We start from the raw sequence: 19,797 nt of genomic DNA on the forward strand, positions 1-19,797 counted from the left end.
GCTGCAGTAACAAATTACCATAAACTGGATGGCTTAAAACCACAGAAATGTATTCTTTCACCGTTCTGGAGGCCAGAAGTCCACAATCAAGTTATCAGCACAACCGCACTCCCTCCGAAGGCTCTAGGGGAGAATCTTTCTTGGTCTTGCACCTTCTGGCGGCTCCAGACCCTCCTTGGCTTGTGGCTGTGGAACTCCGGACTCTGCCTCCTTCTCCAGTGACTTTCTCCTCTTCTCTTTGTGTTCTCTTGTCTCTTATGACACTCTTCACTGGATTTAGGATAATCTAGGATGATCTCTTCATGTCAAGATCCCTAATGTAACTACATCTGCAAAGACTGTTTATCCAAATCAGGCCACGTTCACAGGTTCCCAGGGTTAGTACATGGACAGATCTGTTGGGGGCCACCATTCGACCCACTAGACCAGGTCACCATAGGATCTCATGTGGAAACACTTTAAAGTTTTATTAGAAAACTTACTGTTGAGCAGTAATCACTGAGGTTATAGGTACACTCCCCATTTTGCTGTCTTTGTTCATTAGACTCCTCAGCTGCCCTCAGTCACCCAGTCTTTTTTTTTTTTTTTAATTAATAATTAATTTTATTTTTGGCTGCGTTGGGTCTTTGTTGCTTTGCTCGGGCTTTCTCTAGTTGCGGCGAGCAGGGGCTACTCTTCATTGCGGTGCGTGGGCTTCTCATTGCGGTGGCTTCTCTTGTTGCAGAGCATGGGCTCTAGGCGGGCTAGGTGGGCTCAGTAGTTGTGGCGCATGGGCTTAGTTGCTCCGCGGCATGTGGGATCTTCCCGGACCAGGGATCGAACCTGTGTCCCCTGCATTGGCACACGGATTCTTAACCACTGCACCACCAGGGAAGCCCAGTCACCCAGTCTTGATTTGAAATTGACAGCCGGCCAGCGCTATGAGCTCACCTCACCTGCCCACCTTTGGCTCTGGTGGTTCACACGGGGGTTGTGCACTCATACCTGCTAACTGCTTGTGTCAAACGAGGGAACCTGCCAGAGATAGAAGGCGTTGCATTTCACTAGGGAATGGGCACCCCAAAAATCACAATTCACGCCTCCCATTCTGATGTACTAGGTAGATTGTAGATTTTTCAAGATCAGTGGAAAGCTGTTGACTTTTAGAAACTTGTGTTCAAAAATTTTTCATTGAACCTGTGCCATTTGCCTAACACACAGCAGAATGCTGGCAAAGTTTCTCAAGCTGTGATCTTCCAGAAGTTTACAGAAGATGACACAGAGCAGATAAAACTATGCTGTTGATGAGGGATGGAGGGTCAGGGGGTTGACGGGTATCATCCTGTGATGTCAGAGCTGGCCATTGAAGGTGGGTTAAAATAGAGTCTAGGCCCCAGCCCTGACCTCCTTACCATAATCCCAGGAGCGGTTATTGTACACACCAGTGATTTAAAAACTATAATACTAGTTAGGGCGTGAGGAGGGAGGTGCAGTGAGGGCAGCCTGCCAGGGTGTCGAGGGGATGGAAGGGAGCCCTTCCCAGGATGCCTGGACCTGTGGCTCCCCGCTTGCTGGACATTGACGGCCACCCTGCGCCCTGCAAGGCCACACTCGCTGCCTGTCCTCACCCCGCCAAGTTCAAGCAGATGGCGCCTGCGCACTGCAGAGCCCGGGCCATGAAGAAGCTGACGACCACAGGGAGCTCAGGGAAAGCTTGGGCAGAACAAGCCGCTTTTCCTGGCCTTGCCTGAGAGCGGTGGTGGTCACATCAAATGTATCCGTTCACTCATAATTCTGGTGAAAAACAGCACCCTTTTGTGTTTCTTCTTCAGGCCGTGATCAGCAGCAGGTCAAGACTGATGACTTGCCAACTTCTTGCTTGGTTATTTCTAAATTTTTTAGAATCGTCCATATTATGCCGAATAATCACTTAGTTCTTCCTAAAAAGAGTGCCCTGACTTAAATATCTTCAATACCCTGGGTAAAGGAGTGTAGATATTTATCATAGGATCTCAGTTTTTTTGTTTTTATTTTGAAGTTTAAACTTATTGTTCAGTTACCTTTCACAACAGTCATAGGCGTGCCTTAAATCAGTTGGGCTCACGTCCTGGGCCAAGTCCTGTGCTGATTGCTTCACATATCTGATTCCATTTATTTCATCCTCCCAACAAAGGATGGGGTAAATTCTGCTCGTATTGCGTGTCATGGATGAGGACGCTAAGGCTGAGAGGGCTGAGGAGCACATTCTCAGGTGTTATCTGAGCCTGCTTGCTCTTTACCACTAAGCTCTGCTGCCTTCCGGGAGAACTGTTGATTTTCCAGTGAATTCTGTTCCGTATTTGAAAGTTTAGAGTCTCCAACTGTGTGAAATATTCAAAATTACTATATGGTCTAATCTTTAAGCATAGACTCAGTTTGGAGGGGGAATGCCTGGTGTCAATGCTAATCACTCCCTTTCCACACTTTCTTTTCTGCCAAGTTGGTTTAGAGATCTCCTAAAGAGCTGGTTAAAGCAGGGGTCCTGGCCCAACCTCCAGACAGTCTGAGTGTGTGGACCTGGCCCCAGGAATCTGCATCTTTATTACACCCCTCAGTGGTTCTAAAGCCAGCATCTGGGCCATGGAAACATTGCCACGTGGGCAGACCTCAAGGTTAACGGGGCCTCAGCACGGGAAGTGGGTGCAGCTGGCCAGGGGGCAGGGCCAGCCCGCCGGAGACAGGGAAGAAGTTTGGACGCCTGCAGCTGACCCTGTTTTACTCGCAGTGAAAACCAAAACCAGAGAAGGAAGGGCCTCAGTTTCCAATTTTTCTTTTTTTTTTTTTTCAAATTTGTCTCCACTTTGGGGTTTTTTTCTAATCACTTTTCAACCAATTATTCTTGCTCTGCCTGACTCTGATGATTGAAAAGTCACTTGGAACTAACTAAAAAGTCCATATTCCTATGTGTGAAAACACAACCAAACAAGCAGGGGGAAGAATCCCCAACCCCCAAAGATTCCAAATCCTTTTCTTTTTCAGTTTGTTTCTGGGATTCTTTTTTCTGATTGCAAAAGAAATACATGCTTATTACTGAAAAGTCAAAAGTAAGCACAGCATAAACAACCACCATAATAATTCTGTCCACCCAGAGATAACCACTGTTCCCTCTATTTTCCTTTCATTTATCTCTGTATCTCATCTTTCCTTTGTCAGTTGGTATTGAGCTCATCTGCAAGTAGCAGGGAATCCAGCCTTATCAGACCCTAGGCTCGTCTCTTGCCTTCTTTCACCCAGCCCGTCAAAAGGGAAGATCCAGGTTTTATGGGCCCTCCAGTTTACAGGGTTTTGCAGGCCTTCTTTAAAACAACGGAATACAAGGTTTAGGTATAAAAGTGAATACGTAGAATGAGACTAAGAAAAATAAATCACAGTCAAATTCAAATTTTAAGAACTGACAGATCGATAACCAGTAAGGACCTACTGTATAACACAGGGAACTATACTCAATATCTTGTAATAACCTATAATGGAAAAGAATCTGAAAAAGAATAGATATATGTATAACTGAATCACTTTGCTGTGCACCTGAAACTAACACAACATGGTAAATCAACTATAGTTCAATTTTTTTAAAAAAAAGATAAAGGGAAAAAAGAAAGAACTGACAGGTATAACAAACAGAAAAATAATGTTTTATTGACTAGCTGCTTGCCACGTGCTTCATAGTTTTCTTTCTGGATATTTTTTGTTTTATACTCTTTGATTGCCTCTACATATGTGACAACGAGTTTGTAATATTTTCTACAGAGAAAGAAAAGAAAATTAGTCCTTCCTGTAATGTATTTGATCAGCTTTGTTTCTTATTATTGATAGATTTGAAAATTTTCTTTTGGCCTCACATTTAGCTTTATGGTAATGCTGTGTAAATTTTTAGGATTGTTGTTAAATTTGAGAAAACCATCCTCAAACTTCTTTCATAAAGAAACTGGAAGATTTGGGGGCATTTCAAGTTTTCTTGTGCACTGACTCTTCATAAATTCTCTGATGATGTGTGGAATTCCTAGAAGCCACTTCCACACCAGGGCAGCTAGAGATGGTTTGGCTATGCACAGAAGTGACTGGGAATCATATTTCCCACTAGACTCAAATTAAAGGTAACCTGGATTCACCGTCCTTTTAGCTAAGTTCTAAATTGACTTTGGCCATTCCAACACCATGAGGGGGAGTATGGCAAGGGAAGTGAGAGTAGAAAGAAACAGCAGTTTTAAGTGACTGCAATTGAAACATGCTACTTCTGCAAATTTTACGAAAACCATATGAGCACATTGCCAGGGCTCTTTCCGGGGCTGTGAAGCTTTGGTTTCATTAGCTCCACGGGAGCTCTGCCTGGTGCATTGGCCCTTCATTCACATGCTTGTTGCCTCTTGGTCATAAGACGATGGATGCAGCTCTTGGCACAAATCATGATAAAGTCAGGAGGAAGTCAAGCGTGCAGGCCAGCCAAATCCACCCCCTCTACAGTGCTTTTCCCAAAGCTACTTCTGGCGTCCCCCGCTTACTTCTTTTTTTTTTTTTTTTTAATTGGAGTATAATTGCTTTACAATGGTGTGTTAGTTTCTGCTTTATAACAAAGTGAATCAGCTATACATATACGTATATCACCATATCTCCTCCCTCTTGCGTCTTCCTCCCACCCTCCCTCCCCACTTACTTCTTACTGGTCAGAACTGGGCCACATGGCCCCTAGCTGCAAAGAGAGTCTGGAAAGGTGTTTTTAAGTAGATGCATTTCTGGGCCCACAAAATCAGAGGGCTCTTGGTCAAGAAAGAGGGAATGAGTATTAGGTGGCCAGCTAGCAGTGTCTCCTTCAGCTTCCAGGTTGTTTTCCATGTGTATAGATGGACATATTGTGTGCCTGTATTTTCTTACAAAACTTCATACTGCTCTATAGCATGTCATAATTGCTTTGATTCACCAATACTCAAAAACTAGTAAATAGGAAATTTTTTACCTAAATTGACATGTTGACCATCTTTTACTACAGAATAAATTATGTTCAGCTAAATCATACGCTGCATTTTTTTCTAATTGTGGTTAAACATGCTGTATTTTTTTAGTAGCAGAACCTTTTTTCAAACAGCATCTCCATCCGTAACACAGATGGAAGCTGAGTTCCTTTGATGAGTAGGGTGGTTGTCAGGAACCCTTCCTCTTCTCTCCCAACAACCCCTGAAGCATTTCCGTGGAAATAGCACGTTGTTGGTAGATACACTTTAAGAACTTTCCAGCCCAAAAAGCCTCCTTTGCAAAGTGAGGTGCCCAGAGAGGGCCCTGGAGCCCTTGTGGACCCCTCCGTGGCTCCCCACATGCACAGTGGTTTGTGAGGTGAACAGGAAACAAGCCCTCTGGAAAGAGCTGCTCTGAGACACCGAGCGCCTAACACAGTCGTTCTGGGCCCTCACACCAACCCTGTTCACCTGAGACCTTTCCTCAGGCCTTCTGACGACACACCGGATGGTTCTGCCCACAGGCCTGACCCAGTTTCCTCATCCACTGGAGAGGACAAATACCACCCACCTTAGATTGTTTCTTAGGCCTGTGAAGTTTTAGGGAGATGGTGTGGCTGACAGGGTTTTCCAAAGGCTGAAACACTCTCAAATATGTGCTGTGTTCTCTCTCCTCTAGGAAGGAGTTGGGAGGGACCGTGGAACAGGGAGGAGGCAGGGGGCGTGGGGGGCTAGCAACCCACATACTCGCTGTCTCCCTCTCCAGCGCTTAAGACTGAGCCTTCCTATCCTAGCCCTCTGTGGAAGGACCCGGGTGTCTGACTGGCATAATGGAGGGGGAAAGAGAAGCCCCGGGTGGTCCTAAGGTACTGTTGAATATTGGCCTGAAGGAACCTGCTCTGGTGATGGGGGCGGACATGTGAATTTGACCCTAGGTACTAGACGGGGACAGCGGGACAGAAGGGAAGTCGGGGGAGAAGCAGACAGCAGTATTAAGTGATGGCAGTTAAAATAGCCTTCTTTTGCAAATTTCACAAGAGATATTAAGAGAGGTGAAACTGCATATTCGTTCTTATTTGGGAAGCTTAATTATGTTCCATTTCCTCCAAGAGGGTAGGGGCCTCCCCCCTCCTCTCTCCTGCCTTTCTCCCCTTCACACCCCCTTCCCTCTCCCCCCACCCACTCACCAACCCCTCCAGCTGGTAGCTTTCCCCCACAGCACAGGTGAGGCCTAGCGATGCTCTCCCAGAGGAAATGGGCCTTTTTTTTTCTTCTTCCTACCTCAAATACTAGATAAACCCAAATAACTTTTAAGTAAAATCAGGAAATCAAAGACGTAATTCCAATTAAAAATTTTTCTTTAACTTTTTATTTGGAAATAATTACAGATTCACGGGAAGTTGAAAAAGTAGTACAGAGAGGTCCCGTGAACCCTTCACCTGGCGTCCCCAGTGGTGGCTGTAGCATGTATTGAACCAGGAGATTGATGTTGGTACAATCCACAGACTTCATTCAGATTTCACCAATTTTACAGTGATTTCTTTTTTAAACAGTTTTTCTTAATTATTAACATAATATAACCATATTACAAAAAACTCGGAAAATAGAAAGGAAAAAAATTATTCTTGGTTCACTGTCCTATGTAGCCACTATAATCATTTTAGTGTTCATTTCCTTCCAGTCTTTTTGTGTACTTTTAGCATAATGGAAAGCATCATTTATGTACAATATTATAACCTGACAACAATGTTTTAAATAAACATTTTTCTTCATAACCTAGTCTTTATCATTGTATATGGCCATGTAATATTTCAAATGAATATGCCATATTTTAATTAATTATTCCCCTATTACTAGAGAGTTAGATTGTTCCAGTTTTACTGTGTAATGATTTTGTAACATACAGCTTTATTTAACATCTTCCATATTTTGGATTCTTTCTCTAGGGTTTAACACCCAAGGATATGAACACTTTAATGACTCTTGATATAAAATGCCAAATTACTTTCCAAAAGAGCTGTCTTAAATTTCCATGCCACTGACATTTTAAACTATTGTCAGAAGCGGATGGGGTCGTTTATTTAATTTGTCACTCATTTAATAATTGGAGAATGATACATTTTTTGTAAAGCTGTAGTTTCTAGTTACTTATAAAGTTGATAATTTTTTCTTCTCTTTACTGGTGATTCTTTTTATTTTGTGACTTGGCTGTTTGAATTCTTTGCCCAGTGTTTTACTTACTGATTTGTAAGAACTCTTTATCTAATGAAAATCTTAAGCTTTCATCTGTTAAACGTGCTGCAAATATTTCTTCCCAGTTCATTGTTTACCTGTTAATTTGGTTTATCATTACTGTGTATGTGGAAATGTTAATTTTTTTTTAAGTTAGCGACTATGCAAATATCCATTAATGGGGATTTTTTTTTTTTTTTTTTTTTTATGGCTGTGTTGGGTCTTCGTTTCTGTGCGAGGGCTTTCTCTAGTTGCGGCAAGCGGGGGCCACTCTTCACCGCGGTGCGCAGGCCTCTCACTATCGCGGCCTCTCTTGTTGCGGAGCACAGGCTCCAGACGCGCAGACTCAGTAATTGTGGCTCACGGGCCCAGTTGCTCCGCGGCATGTGGGATCTTCCCAGACCAGGGCTCGAACCCGTGTCCCCTGCATCGGCAGGCAGACTCTCAACCACTGCGCCACCAGGGAAGCCCGAAATGTTAATTTTTTATGAAACCAAATCTATCCGTCTTTTTTCCCTTCTTACTTTCAAAAGTCAGTCCTCTCCAGAGATGTGATAAGTTACTATATCCGATTGTTTTCTTCTCCTTTTTCCGTGGTTTGATTTTGTTTTTTTAATTTATACTGCTAAATGGTATAAATGAAATGAAAACCTAAGCAGATTTTCCCCGAAATTTTCTGTTTAGCTGAGTGATCCGTGTCATGATCCTTCCTTACTTATTTGCAAATTCTCTTATTATTATAGATTATTAAATGTAGTGAGTTAGAATGTCTAGGTCAGCTCTCACCTGGATGATTTCTCCAGCCCTGTTTCCTCTTTGCTTCCACCAGATCATGACCAACACGGGCAAGGCGAGGCGGAAGGGGGCGGCCGGCGTGCAGTGGGGCGGCCCCGAGCCCCTGCGCCGGCCCGTCACTCCCGGCGGCCCCAGGACCGGGTACCCAGCGTAAGTCCGGGTACTAAAGGAGGCAGGGATTTACTTTCTTAAGCTTTGTTTTGATTAACTGCAGTGTAAGATGTACGTATTTTAAAAATTCAAAATAAAATTTCATATCGAAAAGCATTTATCTCTTTATTATTTATCTTTTGGGGATTTTTTGAAAGGAAAGAGGTTGAGTCTCCCTCTTCCCACCGCCGCCCCCCCCCCCCCCCCCCCCCCGCCGTGTCTCTCAGGGTCTCCAAGCCACTTACAGCCTTTATCCAGGAGAAGGCTGGTGTTGACCAATGTGATTCTGCAGGAAAGGACCAAAAGGAGTAGTGGGTCTACCCAGAAAGGACTCTTGTTCTTTTCTGAAGCCTCTCACCGTAGCACCAGGCCCTTTGTTGGGAGGGAGTGTCACAGTTTAAGATGCCGTCAGCTTATTTCTAGATGACTCTATAAAGCACCGATATGCATTTTTGGCTGCCAAGCCTTATTCATTCTTCATAGCCTTGCTCCTACCCTGTTTATATAAACAAAACTAGTCTGGTTATCCAGAGCCTCTGGTCTCCCTGGGGACCTGAGGACCTGACCCCTGGGGGCTCTGGGGGAGCCCCAGGCCAGGCCGTCCAGCTTGGTCAGGGCGAAGCCTCTTCCGTGGTCTGGGTGGCCTCTTCTCCTGTCTGGAGAGAAACAGGTGCAAATAAGGGGATTATAGAGAGCAGGCGAAAAACCTACATTTATTCATACAACAAATAGTGGCCGTAAGAGATTTCAAATGAATATGACATATTTTACTTAGCTATCCCCTACAGCTGGGCGGTTTGCTTATTATTTCCAGGTTTGCTCTAGAGTAATCTGTAATGAACAACCCGGCACCGGGGATACAGCAACAAACAAAACACAGAAATGCCTGCCCTTGTAGATCTCTGTGCGTGGACGCGGAGCACTCTGGAGCCCCCGCGCCTGCTCTGGTGGAGTCTGGTTGCCCATCCAGGACCTGACCTGTAACTATTTCAGGGCCCATGCTGTGGATGGTGCTCTGAGATTGGTTTGATTTGACTTCAGAACTAGTTATCATGTGCTTCATATTTCAAGGTTTTTATTTTTAATTATTAATGTATAAACTAATATCATGCCTTTTTCTCTTAAACCTACAACCAGTATTTTTTAACCTACAGAAAAGTTGGAAGAATTATTACAATGAAGAGCTTCCAGCTGTTAGCGTTCTGCCACATTTGCACTCTCTTGCTCTCTCTCTCTCTGTCTGTGCATAATATATAATTTACACAAATACATATTTTTTTGCTGAACTGTTTGAAAGAAGGTAGCATAGTTTCAGCACACATCTCCTAAGAATAAGAACATCCTTTTACTTAACCACATTATCACACCTGAGAAAGTTAACATTAATTTAATAATATAGCATATAAATATTCCCTAATCATCCCCAAAATGTCATTTATATCTGAGGGGTTTTGTGTACATTTTTTGGATCCAGAACATGGCCAAGTGTCAACTACTAGTAAATCCAGTTTATAAATGTAATATCTTTTTGAATGGAAGTAGTAAGAGGAATTAATAAAATTCATCTTGCTTGAGATGGGAAAGAGGACACTGAATCATCATTTAAAAAAATTATTTTAAAATTATTTTTTAAAGTTATTAAAACCCCGGCTTCACAGAGAGGCAACAATAAGATAAGCATATTTAATCAGGAATAAGGGCAAAGGGGATCTAATAAATACAAGATATAACCAATGGGCACAGTTAACTCTTAGGTGAAATGTTCTACCTCATGGAGAGAAAAAGAGGACATTTTTCCGTGCCTGGGGAGCACATGTGGCTGTCTGTCCCCTGACTTGTGGAAGTGGTCCCTGCCAGGAATGAGGGCACCTCATTTTCCTGAAATGATGGACCTTCCCACTCTTAACGAAGCAATTGCCCCATCACCAGCTCTGTCCATCAGGCCAATTTAACAAACAATTTAACAAAATTTATAACACTTCTGTGTGCCAGTTGCTAGGGGTGCAAAAATAAACGATGTGATTCCTGCCCTCAGGAGCACACAGAGCAAGCCACCTAGTAGGGGAGAAAGACAGCGGCTGTTACGCGGTAAGTAGGTGATGACAGAGTGTAGGGGTTCCCCGCAGGCTGGCAGCACAAAGTTAACAGCATCTTCAGGTCAGCTTCTTTAAAAAGGTTACATGACTCTCCACGCACAACCAGCGCCCTCTGATAACCCAGTGATGCCGGAAGTGTAGATAAATCAAGAATCTCAGTGATCTCGGGGACACTCTGACAACATGCATTACTCACATTCCAGACACTAGTACTTTCGGAGTCAGTAATCCCACTCCAAGGATTTATACTGAGAAGTAATCAGATATTGACAGATACACACACACACACACACACACACACACACACACATAAACACAAGGGTATTTATTGAAGCATTACTTATATAATGAGAAATAATCTAAATGCCCAAAGTAGGAAGCGGGTTAAATTATTATCCACATAAAATAGTATTGAAAGTAACGTTTCAGAAGAATATTTAATTCATGGAAAGAGCCTCCCAAGACGTTGCTAAGTGAAAAAGCAAATTATAAAATAGTGTGGATCTAGCCTGCTGGCCACATACAGTGATCCCAAGTTGGTTTTTAAAGTATATATTTGCATTTTAAAAAGAGTGAAAGATATCAAATGTTAATAGGGATTGTGTCTAGCAGGACATTCTGTATTTTCTATATATTTTCCTAATTTTTCATGATAAACACTGGTTTTAAAACCAAGAAAAGAAAGGTTGAAAATAACGAATACAGTCGTCCCTGTGTAAGGCAGGACCCTCCATCACCCAGCATCGGATGGGCGCCTCCCTCCCACCTCCCCTCGGCCAGACCTCACCCTCTGCGGCCCCTAGATCCCCTCTCCCCTGGCACTGCCCAAACGTTGCAACCTCATTTAGCACCTCTTTTGCTCCATCTTCCACCTCCCTCTCTGCCTTCTTTCCCGAGGCCTTTCACCAGGCTCCATGTCTCCAGGCCTCCCTCGCCCTCTTGCCCTCTGGCTCCTTCCCTGCCCATCCTCCTCTCCCTTCACAGCCCACGTGGTCTGGCGGTGACGTCTGCAAGTTAATGTTTCCACCGCCACAGGTGACCTCCCAGTTTCCAAGCCCGGAGGACACTCTGGCGGTTGCCCCACTGACCACCCCCGGGGAGTTCTCCCACCTCCATCCCACGGCCGCTGTGGGCTGGTCCCCCGACTCTCAACCCTCTTCCTCCTAAAATACTGTGTCCTGCAGGCCCCTGTTAAGGACCCCATCCCATCCTGCTGGTTCTCTGGTTTCCCTTACACGCTGCTGACACCCAAGTCTCTCCCTCCAGCCCAGACTTGCCCCCCCTGCCCAGTGCTAGATGTGTCCTCACAGCACCCCAAGTTCAGCCTTTTCCGGATGAACACCACAGTCTTCTGAGCCCCCTGCTTCAGGGAGTGGCATTAATACCCCCAGACAACCGAGGAGGATCCCACCCCGGGGGCCCAGCCCTCCCCCCCAACCTGCTCTCCTGGCTCTGGCCCCTCCTCTCTGCCTTCCTGAGCAACTTCTTCCTCCCCGGGCTGGGCGGAGCCTCCAGGCCATGCTGCCTGCCACGGCGCGCCCCCCACGACCACAGGCACCGTGCTCTGTCTACCACATCGCCATGGAATCTCACTGCCGTGACTCCTGTTTCCCTCAGGGACCAAGTCCAGTCAAACCCTGGCCAACCAGGTCCTTCTTAATTGACACCCCCCAACCTCAGCCCGCGAAGCCCCAAGCTCCCCAGGACACTCTGTACCCTCCAGCCTGCATTTCTGAGTGCACTAAATCTTTCTGTAACAAAGCAGCGTACAGATGTGCTTTTTTTTTTTTTTTTTTTTGCCTCCTCTTGCTCCATCCTGCCCTGCCCTTTCATGGTGCTTGCTGCCTCTGCCGGGAAATGTTCCGTCTCTGGGCCCCTGACAAACCCCAGCTCAGAGCTCAAGACCGGCTGAGTCTGTCTGTCTGTCTCTCTCTTACACACACACACACACACACACACACACACATACACACACACACACCACACACACACACATCACACACATACACACACACACACACACACAGGCTTTTCTGCCCCGCATGGCAGTTAGGTGTCTGCTTGTCTTTGCTGCTGGAACTGACATTCAAGAACAGCCGTTTCATGCGGCGCAACCCTAGACAGAGGGGGGACGAGCCTGCCGTGGTGTGTCCCCACTAAGCCCGTGCTGGAGCAGGTGGCTGGTCTCTCCCCGTTGAAGGGGAGTGAGTGCTGTGCTGCTGCGCTCACGCTGCAGAACCTTCCTGGGCGTCTGCAGAACCTTCCTGGGCGTCTGCAGAACCTTCCTGGGCATCTGCTGTGAAGGCTGACCGGAGATGCCACCCCACGTCCTACTTACCTCTCTGTGATGTGCTTGCCCAGGCCCCCTGTCTCTCGCAGGCGCCCACTGCATGTCTGCTGGGCGAATGAGTCTCCATCGACCCCGGTGCCAGCGTTAGACACTGCACGCACCACGGATAGTGTTCCAGAGAGCAAGCTCTTCCCCAGTCCTCTTCCTGCCTAACTCTTGTTGTCACGTCTTTTCTGATTGAATTCATCCCTTTGCTAATCTGCTTCATCCTTGGAAGAAAGCCCAGAAATTGATACTTTAAATTGTTTGGTTGAAATGTCATGCTCCCGTGTCACCCAAAGCCAAAAGGTCCAATTGTGTGTTAGAAAAATAATAGCCATGTTTCACTGTAAATTTATAAGAGCTAACAAGAGTGAGGTAAGGGCACTTCCTATTTCTTAAAGAGATTCAATATCTGCTAATATCAGTTTAACAAAAGACTTTCAGGTACTTCCACTTCCTGTATTTTTTTGTGACACTACACAGTAGTCAGCAGTCAAATATCTCCTATCTGTATTTATTGCTGTTTTTCTTTTTTCCCTCCAGGCTGGAAGACCATCCCATCTCTCCCCAGATGGCCAAACATGCCAGAAACAGCTGCCTCCCATCTCTGCCAAATGCCCACCTTCCAGTCTGCAAGGGGGTCATGCCTGGTGCTCCCGAGCCTTGCACTTCCTCTTCATGTAAGCGTACTGGCAGCATGTGGGGGGCAGCTCTGGAACTGGGGGCAGCTCTGGAACTGGGGGCAGCTCTGGGACTGGGGGCAGCTCTGGACCTGGGGGCAGCTCTAGGACTGGTGATGCCTAGAATCTTATGAAGCAGCAGCAGTTACAGACCCAGAAAGGCCTTGGCCTCCCACCTGCTCCCGAGAAGCCCTCTGATCTCAGCCACTGCCCCGTGTGGTAGAGGCCCACAGGCTTGCAACCACACAGCCAGACCTGACTGTGGGCTTTTCCTCTAGACCCCCTTCTCTCAGAGCACTGTGTCCAGTGCTCACGTCTGCAAGCTATCTGAGCAAGATTTCTGACTGGGGAAGCTGTGTTTAATGTGAGATTTTTAAGTAGGAATCTCAGAATGATGTAGATCTTTGACCAAAACTTTGGTGCCCCGAACTCTGGCGCCGAGGTGGTCAACCACGTGTTAGAAGGCTGAATTGAGTCAGAAATGTGCGGCTAGGAGCAAAAACTACTGTGGGATCCAAACACATTTTGAAGTACCCAGTTGAGTTCATCAGAGACTGATGGGGGATAAATGTAGTTTTTAGATGCCAGAAAAAATATATGTGCTTTGAATTAGAAATGTACAAAGTTTTTTTTTTTAATTTTCAAGAGGAAATTAAAAAAGATATGAACAGATCAGATAAGACTCTAATATCCATTCAAATAGAAAAACAACAGAGGAGCAGGTCAGATTCCAGTATGAGAAACATCTGCGAGCTTTTATAATCTGCTCACAGTTGGATTCAAGTGCTTCTGATCTCCAATTCAGAACAATAGACCTGTCACAGCGCCAGAAGAAAGCCAGGTTATTTGCTTACCCCAGGAGAGGATCTCTTGATTATAAGCAGTTTTAAAGGTTTTGCCAGCTTTGATCATCTGTCATTTTACATGTGTTTTGTTAGAGCTGCAGACATTAATATGCCTTCTCTAAAAGACGATTAGCTCAATAATTTATCCAGAGATCTCTGCTGCCGAGGTGGAGGTTTTAGGTGGTCTAACAATTTTTGCCAATTTGACCTAATGCCATTGAGTTTAAAATGATTTCAAGTTCTCTAGGCCTGGACTTCCAAAAAGTTGCATTTAGGCTAAACTTATTTATCAGTAACGTCCTTGTTTGACCCAAATGACCACCGGGGTGGCCCTCTGTCTTGCACCGATTATAAGTGTGGTCCTATCTTTTGGAACGATTTGTCATGGTATTATTTATTACCTGTAGGGTGGAGGCACTTGAGGTTGTCAGGGACAGAGGCGGCTGAGTGGCAGCTGGTGATGTAGACGTTCTTGTTAGTTTCGAGCACAATTGCTTTTGGCCCTGGCAGGGTCTGGTTCCTTGCAGGAAAGCAATGGGCACCCATCCCTGTGATCATCAGCCGTTCCCAGCGCCTCTCCCTGCGGAGGCAGCAGCTGCTCACCAGCCCCTCCAGACGGGCCCAGTCACGCTGTCGGGTGCACCCACGAGCCTGCTGTGAACCCTGAGGCCGTAGTTTTCGGGTCCCATCCTCCACCTGCTCCTGTTCGCTCAGGTCTGGCTGGGAGCCCATCTACTGCCCTCCCGCCTCGGTGCACTCCGCTACGCTGACCCCCGGTCCGCCCTCGCCCCCCCTGCAGACACCAGGCATGTTAATCTCTCCCCCCACCCCCAGGCCGTCTCTCCACCTCAGGCCAGCACCCGTGGTTCTCCTCTACAATCCTTTTACTTGACAAAAGTTCTCCCCTTGGAGAAGCCAAGCGTCCGGGTCCATCGGCTTTCCCGGGGTCATTTAATGAGCGTGGATTCTGTCTCTGGTGTAGATTCTGTGCTTCCTTCCTTTTGCCCAGCTGCAGCCACCCCGGCCCTCGCCTCATCCATGGACCAGTGCCAGCTCCCCATCCTGTCTCGCCACCGCCATCCCTTCCTCTTCTCAGCCTCCGTGTGAGGTTGCGGGCAAACAGGCTTCAGGCGATGTGCTTGGAATGCTGTGTTGAGGCTGGTTCTGAGGCTGCATCTGGGACTGAGCGCCACGGTTGAGGGAAGGAGAGGACAGCGGTGGGCAGCGGGGCCGTCCTGACCCTCGCCGTCTCCGGTTTCACTCCTTCCCTGACAAGAGCTGATCTGACTTCCTCTTGACCCTACCGTCCGTCCAGTCCTGCCCCTCCAGCCCTTTCTTCCCCATCTCTGCTGCTGCTCACCTTGTCCCCCCCACCCCACATCCCATTCTGGCCTCGCCTGGCCACTCCCCACAGGTCCCCTCACACGTGACTTGCCACTGAGTCTGGCTGCACTCATGCTGGGAATTAACACCTCGAGACCCGTGGGAAACCAGCACCACGGCCCACACGTCGGGTTTGTTCAGGACACCCCTTCACACCTGTGCATTCAGTCAACACTGAAGGCAGGACTCATGATGAGGAACCTGTGGGATCCTCAAACGGCTTGATCGGTTGAATGCGGGCCCAGAAAGTACATTGTTTTTAAGCAAAGGACTCAGCCCCACAGAGCCAAAAGGAAATAGTTCCCAAGAAAAATAAGCCAAGAATGTGACTTAGAATGTTGCATGATATTGGCCTGAGGCAAGTTATTCTCATTTCCCCATCAACCAAAACTGGGGTATCAAAATCACATGCCTTGTCAGTGGACCGTGGACGGACAATGCCAGCCCTGTTTGAAATGGATTAACAGGTAGGAAAACAGTGGTTGTCCCAGGAAGCCTCAGGTGCACGCACGCGCTGCCCTTCTCCTCCCAGATCCCAGCTCTTTCAGTGGAGCTGTTTTTTTTTGGGGGGGGGGTGCCACAGGGGGTGCTCTGAAAGTCTGCAGTGTGGCCTAAGCAGAGGGAATAGGCAAGGAGGGAGGAGTGGCTGCTGCTTGGTGACTGAACCGAGAAGACCTCAGAGGGTCTCCGGAGAGCCCAGCTTGGCGCCTCCTCCCTCCTGCCAGAGGGCTTTGCCAGCTGTCTCCCACCACCAGCGGCCGGGGAAAGCTCCTGATCCTGGAGGGCTGCCTACCCCTGGGCACCATCTCGCAACACCATTAACTCTCATGGGATTTTCCGTGTGTAGCTCAGCGCTCATGTGTGGCTCCACTCAACTATTATTTCATACACCCAAATCTGGTCCCCTGGGCTTTATGAAACAGTTAAGTCTCCTACATAGGAACGAGTTCCGTTCTGAGATCACGTTCGTAAGTCCAATTTGTTCGTAAATCCAACGAAGTTAGCCTAGGTACCCAACTAACTAATATACTAATAACTAATATAACTAATTATAACTAATATAATCAGCTACATAGTACTGTACTGTAATAGGTTTATAATACTTTTCGCACAAATAATACATAAAAAACAAACACAAAAAATAAAGAAAACATCTTTAATCTTACGGTACGGTATCTTGAAAAGTACAGTAGTACAGTACAACAGCTGGCATCCAGGGGCTGGCATCGAGTGAACAGGCAAGAAGAGCTACTGACTGGAGGAGGGAGAGGAGGTGGGAGATGGTAGAGCTGAAGGGTCATCAGCAATAGGAGACGGAGGGCAAGGTGCAATTTCACTCATGCCTGACGTTGATGGCACAGGTTCTGGTTCCTTGCTGGATTCAATTCTGTCTACCCTCTTGAAAAAACGATCCAGTGACGTTCTGGGTAGTAGCTCTTTTTTCTCATCATAGATGACCCGGTAGCACCGGATTGCATTCTGAATGGCTGCTGCAACCATTTGTAGAGGATGCACGCACATGGCAATGTACGCCAGAGACGTGAACTAACTTACGTGATTGGACATGCAAATGCACGTTCACATCTTTGAAAGTTCACAACCTGAAGGTTCGTATGTAGGGGACTTACTGTAAGCCCACTGAGCAGAGAGCACAGACAAGCAGGCCAGTTGTCCACTGAAGAGCAGATCAGAGAAGGCTGAAATTCTAGTCCCACTTCTGGGTGGAGACTGTCCAATGTGGACTGTAAATAAAGCCACCCATTGGGTTCCATACCAGAAACAGAGTCCTTGTTTGGGTCAAAAGACAGTTATCTGGAAGTCAAAGCTGTGCCCCCTTGCTATGGATTTGAGGAAACCTGCAGGGAAGATTTTTTTTTTTAATTGAAGTATAGTTGATTTACAATGTTGTATTAATTTCTGCTCTACAGCAAAGTGATTTAGTTACACACATATATATATACATTCTTTTTTATATTCTTTTCCATTATGGTTTATCACAGGATATTGAATATAGTTCCCTGTGCTATACAATAGGACCTTGTTTACCCATTCTATATATACTAGTTTGCACCTGCTAACCCCAAACTCCCAATCCATCCCTCCCCCACCCCCCTCCCCCTTGGCAACCACAAGTCTGTTCTCTATGTCTGTGAGTCTGTTTCTGTTTCATAGATAAGTTCATTTGTGTCATATTTTAGATTCCACATATAAGTGAGTATGTGTTTTTGTACCATATAAGTATGGTATTTGTCTTTCTCTTTCTGACTACTTCACCGGGTATGATAATCTCTAGGTCCATCCATGCTGTTGCAAATGGCATTATCTCATTCTTTTTTAAGGCTGAGTTGTATTCCATGGTATATATGTACCACATTTTCTTTATCCATTCATCTGTCGATGGACATTTAGGTTGTTTCCGTGTCTTGGCTATTGTAAATAATGCTGCTATGAACATAGGGGTGCATGTATCTTTTTGAATTATAGTTTTGTCTGGATATATGCCCAGGAGTGGAATTGCTAGATCATATGGCAACTCTATTTTTAGTTTTTTTGAGGAAACTCCATTCTTTTTTCCATAGTGGCTGCACCAACTTACATTCCCACCAACAGTGTTGGAGGATTGCCTTTTCTCCACACCCTCTCCAGCATTTGTTAGAGACTTTTTAATGATGGCCATTCTGACCGGTGTGAAGTGGTATATCATTGTAGTTTTAATTTGCATTTGTCTAATAATTAGCGATGTTTAGCATCTTTTCATGTGTCTGTTGGCCATCTGTACGTCTTCTTTGGAGACATGTCTGTTTAGGTAGAGAAGATTCTTTATATTTAAGATAAAGCAGAGGCCACATTGCAAAGGTGCTAGAGAGACTTTTTTTTTTTTTTTTTAATGAAAGAGCTGAAAGGAGCTTGGATTAAGGAAGCAGTGAATCCAGACTGTGTCACAGTGTTGTTCTGATGGTGACACGGACCCCTTTGGCTGTAGAACAAGAAGAGGAGAAGCAGGGCTGGAGAAAGAGGGGTCCACGTCATTTGAAATACAGAACAGGCCCGTCCCCAGACCCTTAGGAGGCATCCACGGCCGTGTCATCTGGGACTTCTCCCATCACTCCCTGTGATCTTGGGGTGACCTAGGTGGCCTTGTCCTTGCTAGGTGGTATTATGGAGGTTCCTGCCCCTGGGGGAAGACAGGGATTCAGGCCTGAAGGATCCTGGGGCAGCACAGGGCGAAGAGAGCCCCACCTCTGGGGTTGCCAGATTTGGCAAATAAAAATACAGGACACCCAGGTGAACTTGAATTTCAAATAAACACGAAGAGTTTTTCAGTGTGCCTCTGGGCCGCTGTGCATCAGCGCCAAGCAGGGCCCCAGGAGACAATTCTGGCTTTTGTTGGCTTTTCCCTGAGAGGCAGTGGGAGTGTGGAAGGCAACAGGGCCGCTGGTCTGTCCTTCTCTGCGCTTCGCGTGTTCCAGCCAGAGCGTGCCTGTTGCACCCTCAGGTTATAAGTACATCAAGTGGCCATCTTGGGAAAGGTCCCAAGCTGCACAAGTAAACAAGTCCCCATCCATAGGCGCCGGGGAGCCGTGAGGGACTGGCCCGGGGTGTGTGCTTTTCTCGACTTCAGGGCCCAGCCCAGTAAAGATCATCCTCAAAGAGCTTCCAGAGCAGAAGTCAACTGAGCTCTCTCTCCTCCTCCCCAGCCACCATCGACGCCAAGTCGGGAGAGTGGTTGCCAGCAGGACGTCGGGGAGAGCCTCACCTGCCCCCAGCGGGGGGCCCGAGCCAGCCTAGGGAGGTGCCCTATGCCCTGGACAGTGGCGAGACCACCAGGTAGGGATGGGGAGGTATCCTGGGAAGGCTCCTCTGAGGCCCAGCCTCTGACGATGGAAGCAAAGGAGCGTTTCGCTGCGGCCTGAAGTGCGGTTCTGAGATCCTCAGGGGAGTGTGGCCACCACGCTTGATAACCTCAGAGCCCAAGGGGCGGGACCTGCCTCCTGAGAATTATCAGTTGTCAGACCGGAAGGAGAGAAAAATTTCCAAACATGCCCAAGAGATCAGTTTTAAGAACTGATAGGGAAACATGTTTGGGACGGTTTGTGATTAGAAGTAATTTGAGGTTGGTGTCCTATCTTAGCAGTTTGCTTTGGAGGGGAGAAAGGTGAAGAACGAGATCAGTAAAATGGTTTGGCTCGGATGTCAGCTTCCTGAAACCGAAACTGGCCCTCCAAGAAGAAAATAAAAGTTATTTTCTCTCCCTCTGTACCAAACGAGCACAAACTGGCACTTGATGGGTTACTAGGGATTCTTTAGAATCTAGAAAGG

General features: G+C 46.6%; 1 protein-coding gene across 10 annotated transcripts in view; it reads left to right on the plus strand.

The window, feature by feature from the left end:
* The window catches only part of ARMC9 (armadillo repeat containing 9), a 156,181-nt gene that overhangs the window by 126,844 nt on the left and 9,540 nt on the right, over positions 1 to 19,797 (plus strand). For 5 of the 10 annotated variants that reach the window (XM_059928919.1, XM_059928922.1, XM_059928923.1 and 2 more), the window contains exons 22-24: positions 8,026 to 8,141; positions 13,113 to 13,249; positions 19,176 to 19,305. In XM_059928919.1, coding sequence (XP_059784902.1) covers positions 8,026 to 8,141; positions 13,113 to 13,249; positions 19,176 to 19,305 — 383 coding nt within the window. Of the gene's footprint in view, positions 1 to 8,025; positions 8,142 to 13,112; positions 13,250 to 19,175; positions 19,306 to 19,609; positions 19,768 to 19,797 lie in introns of those variants that run through there. The other 5 variants (XM_059928926.1, XM_059928928.1, XM_059928927.1 and 2 more) reach the window with 3 other exon arrangements.

Source organism: Balaenoptera ricei, chromosome 7, assembly GCF_028023285.1.
Source record: "Balaenoptera ricei isolate mBalRic1 chromosome 7, mBalRic1.hap2, whole genome shotgun sequence".
Taxonomy (NCBI): domain Eukaryota; kingdom Metazoa; phylum Chordata; class Mammalia; order Artiodactyla; family Balaenopteridae; genus Balaenoptera; species Balaenoptera ricei.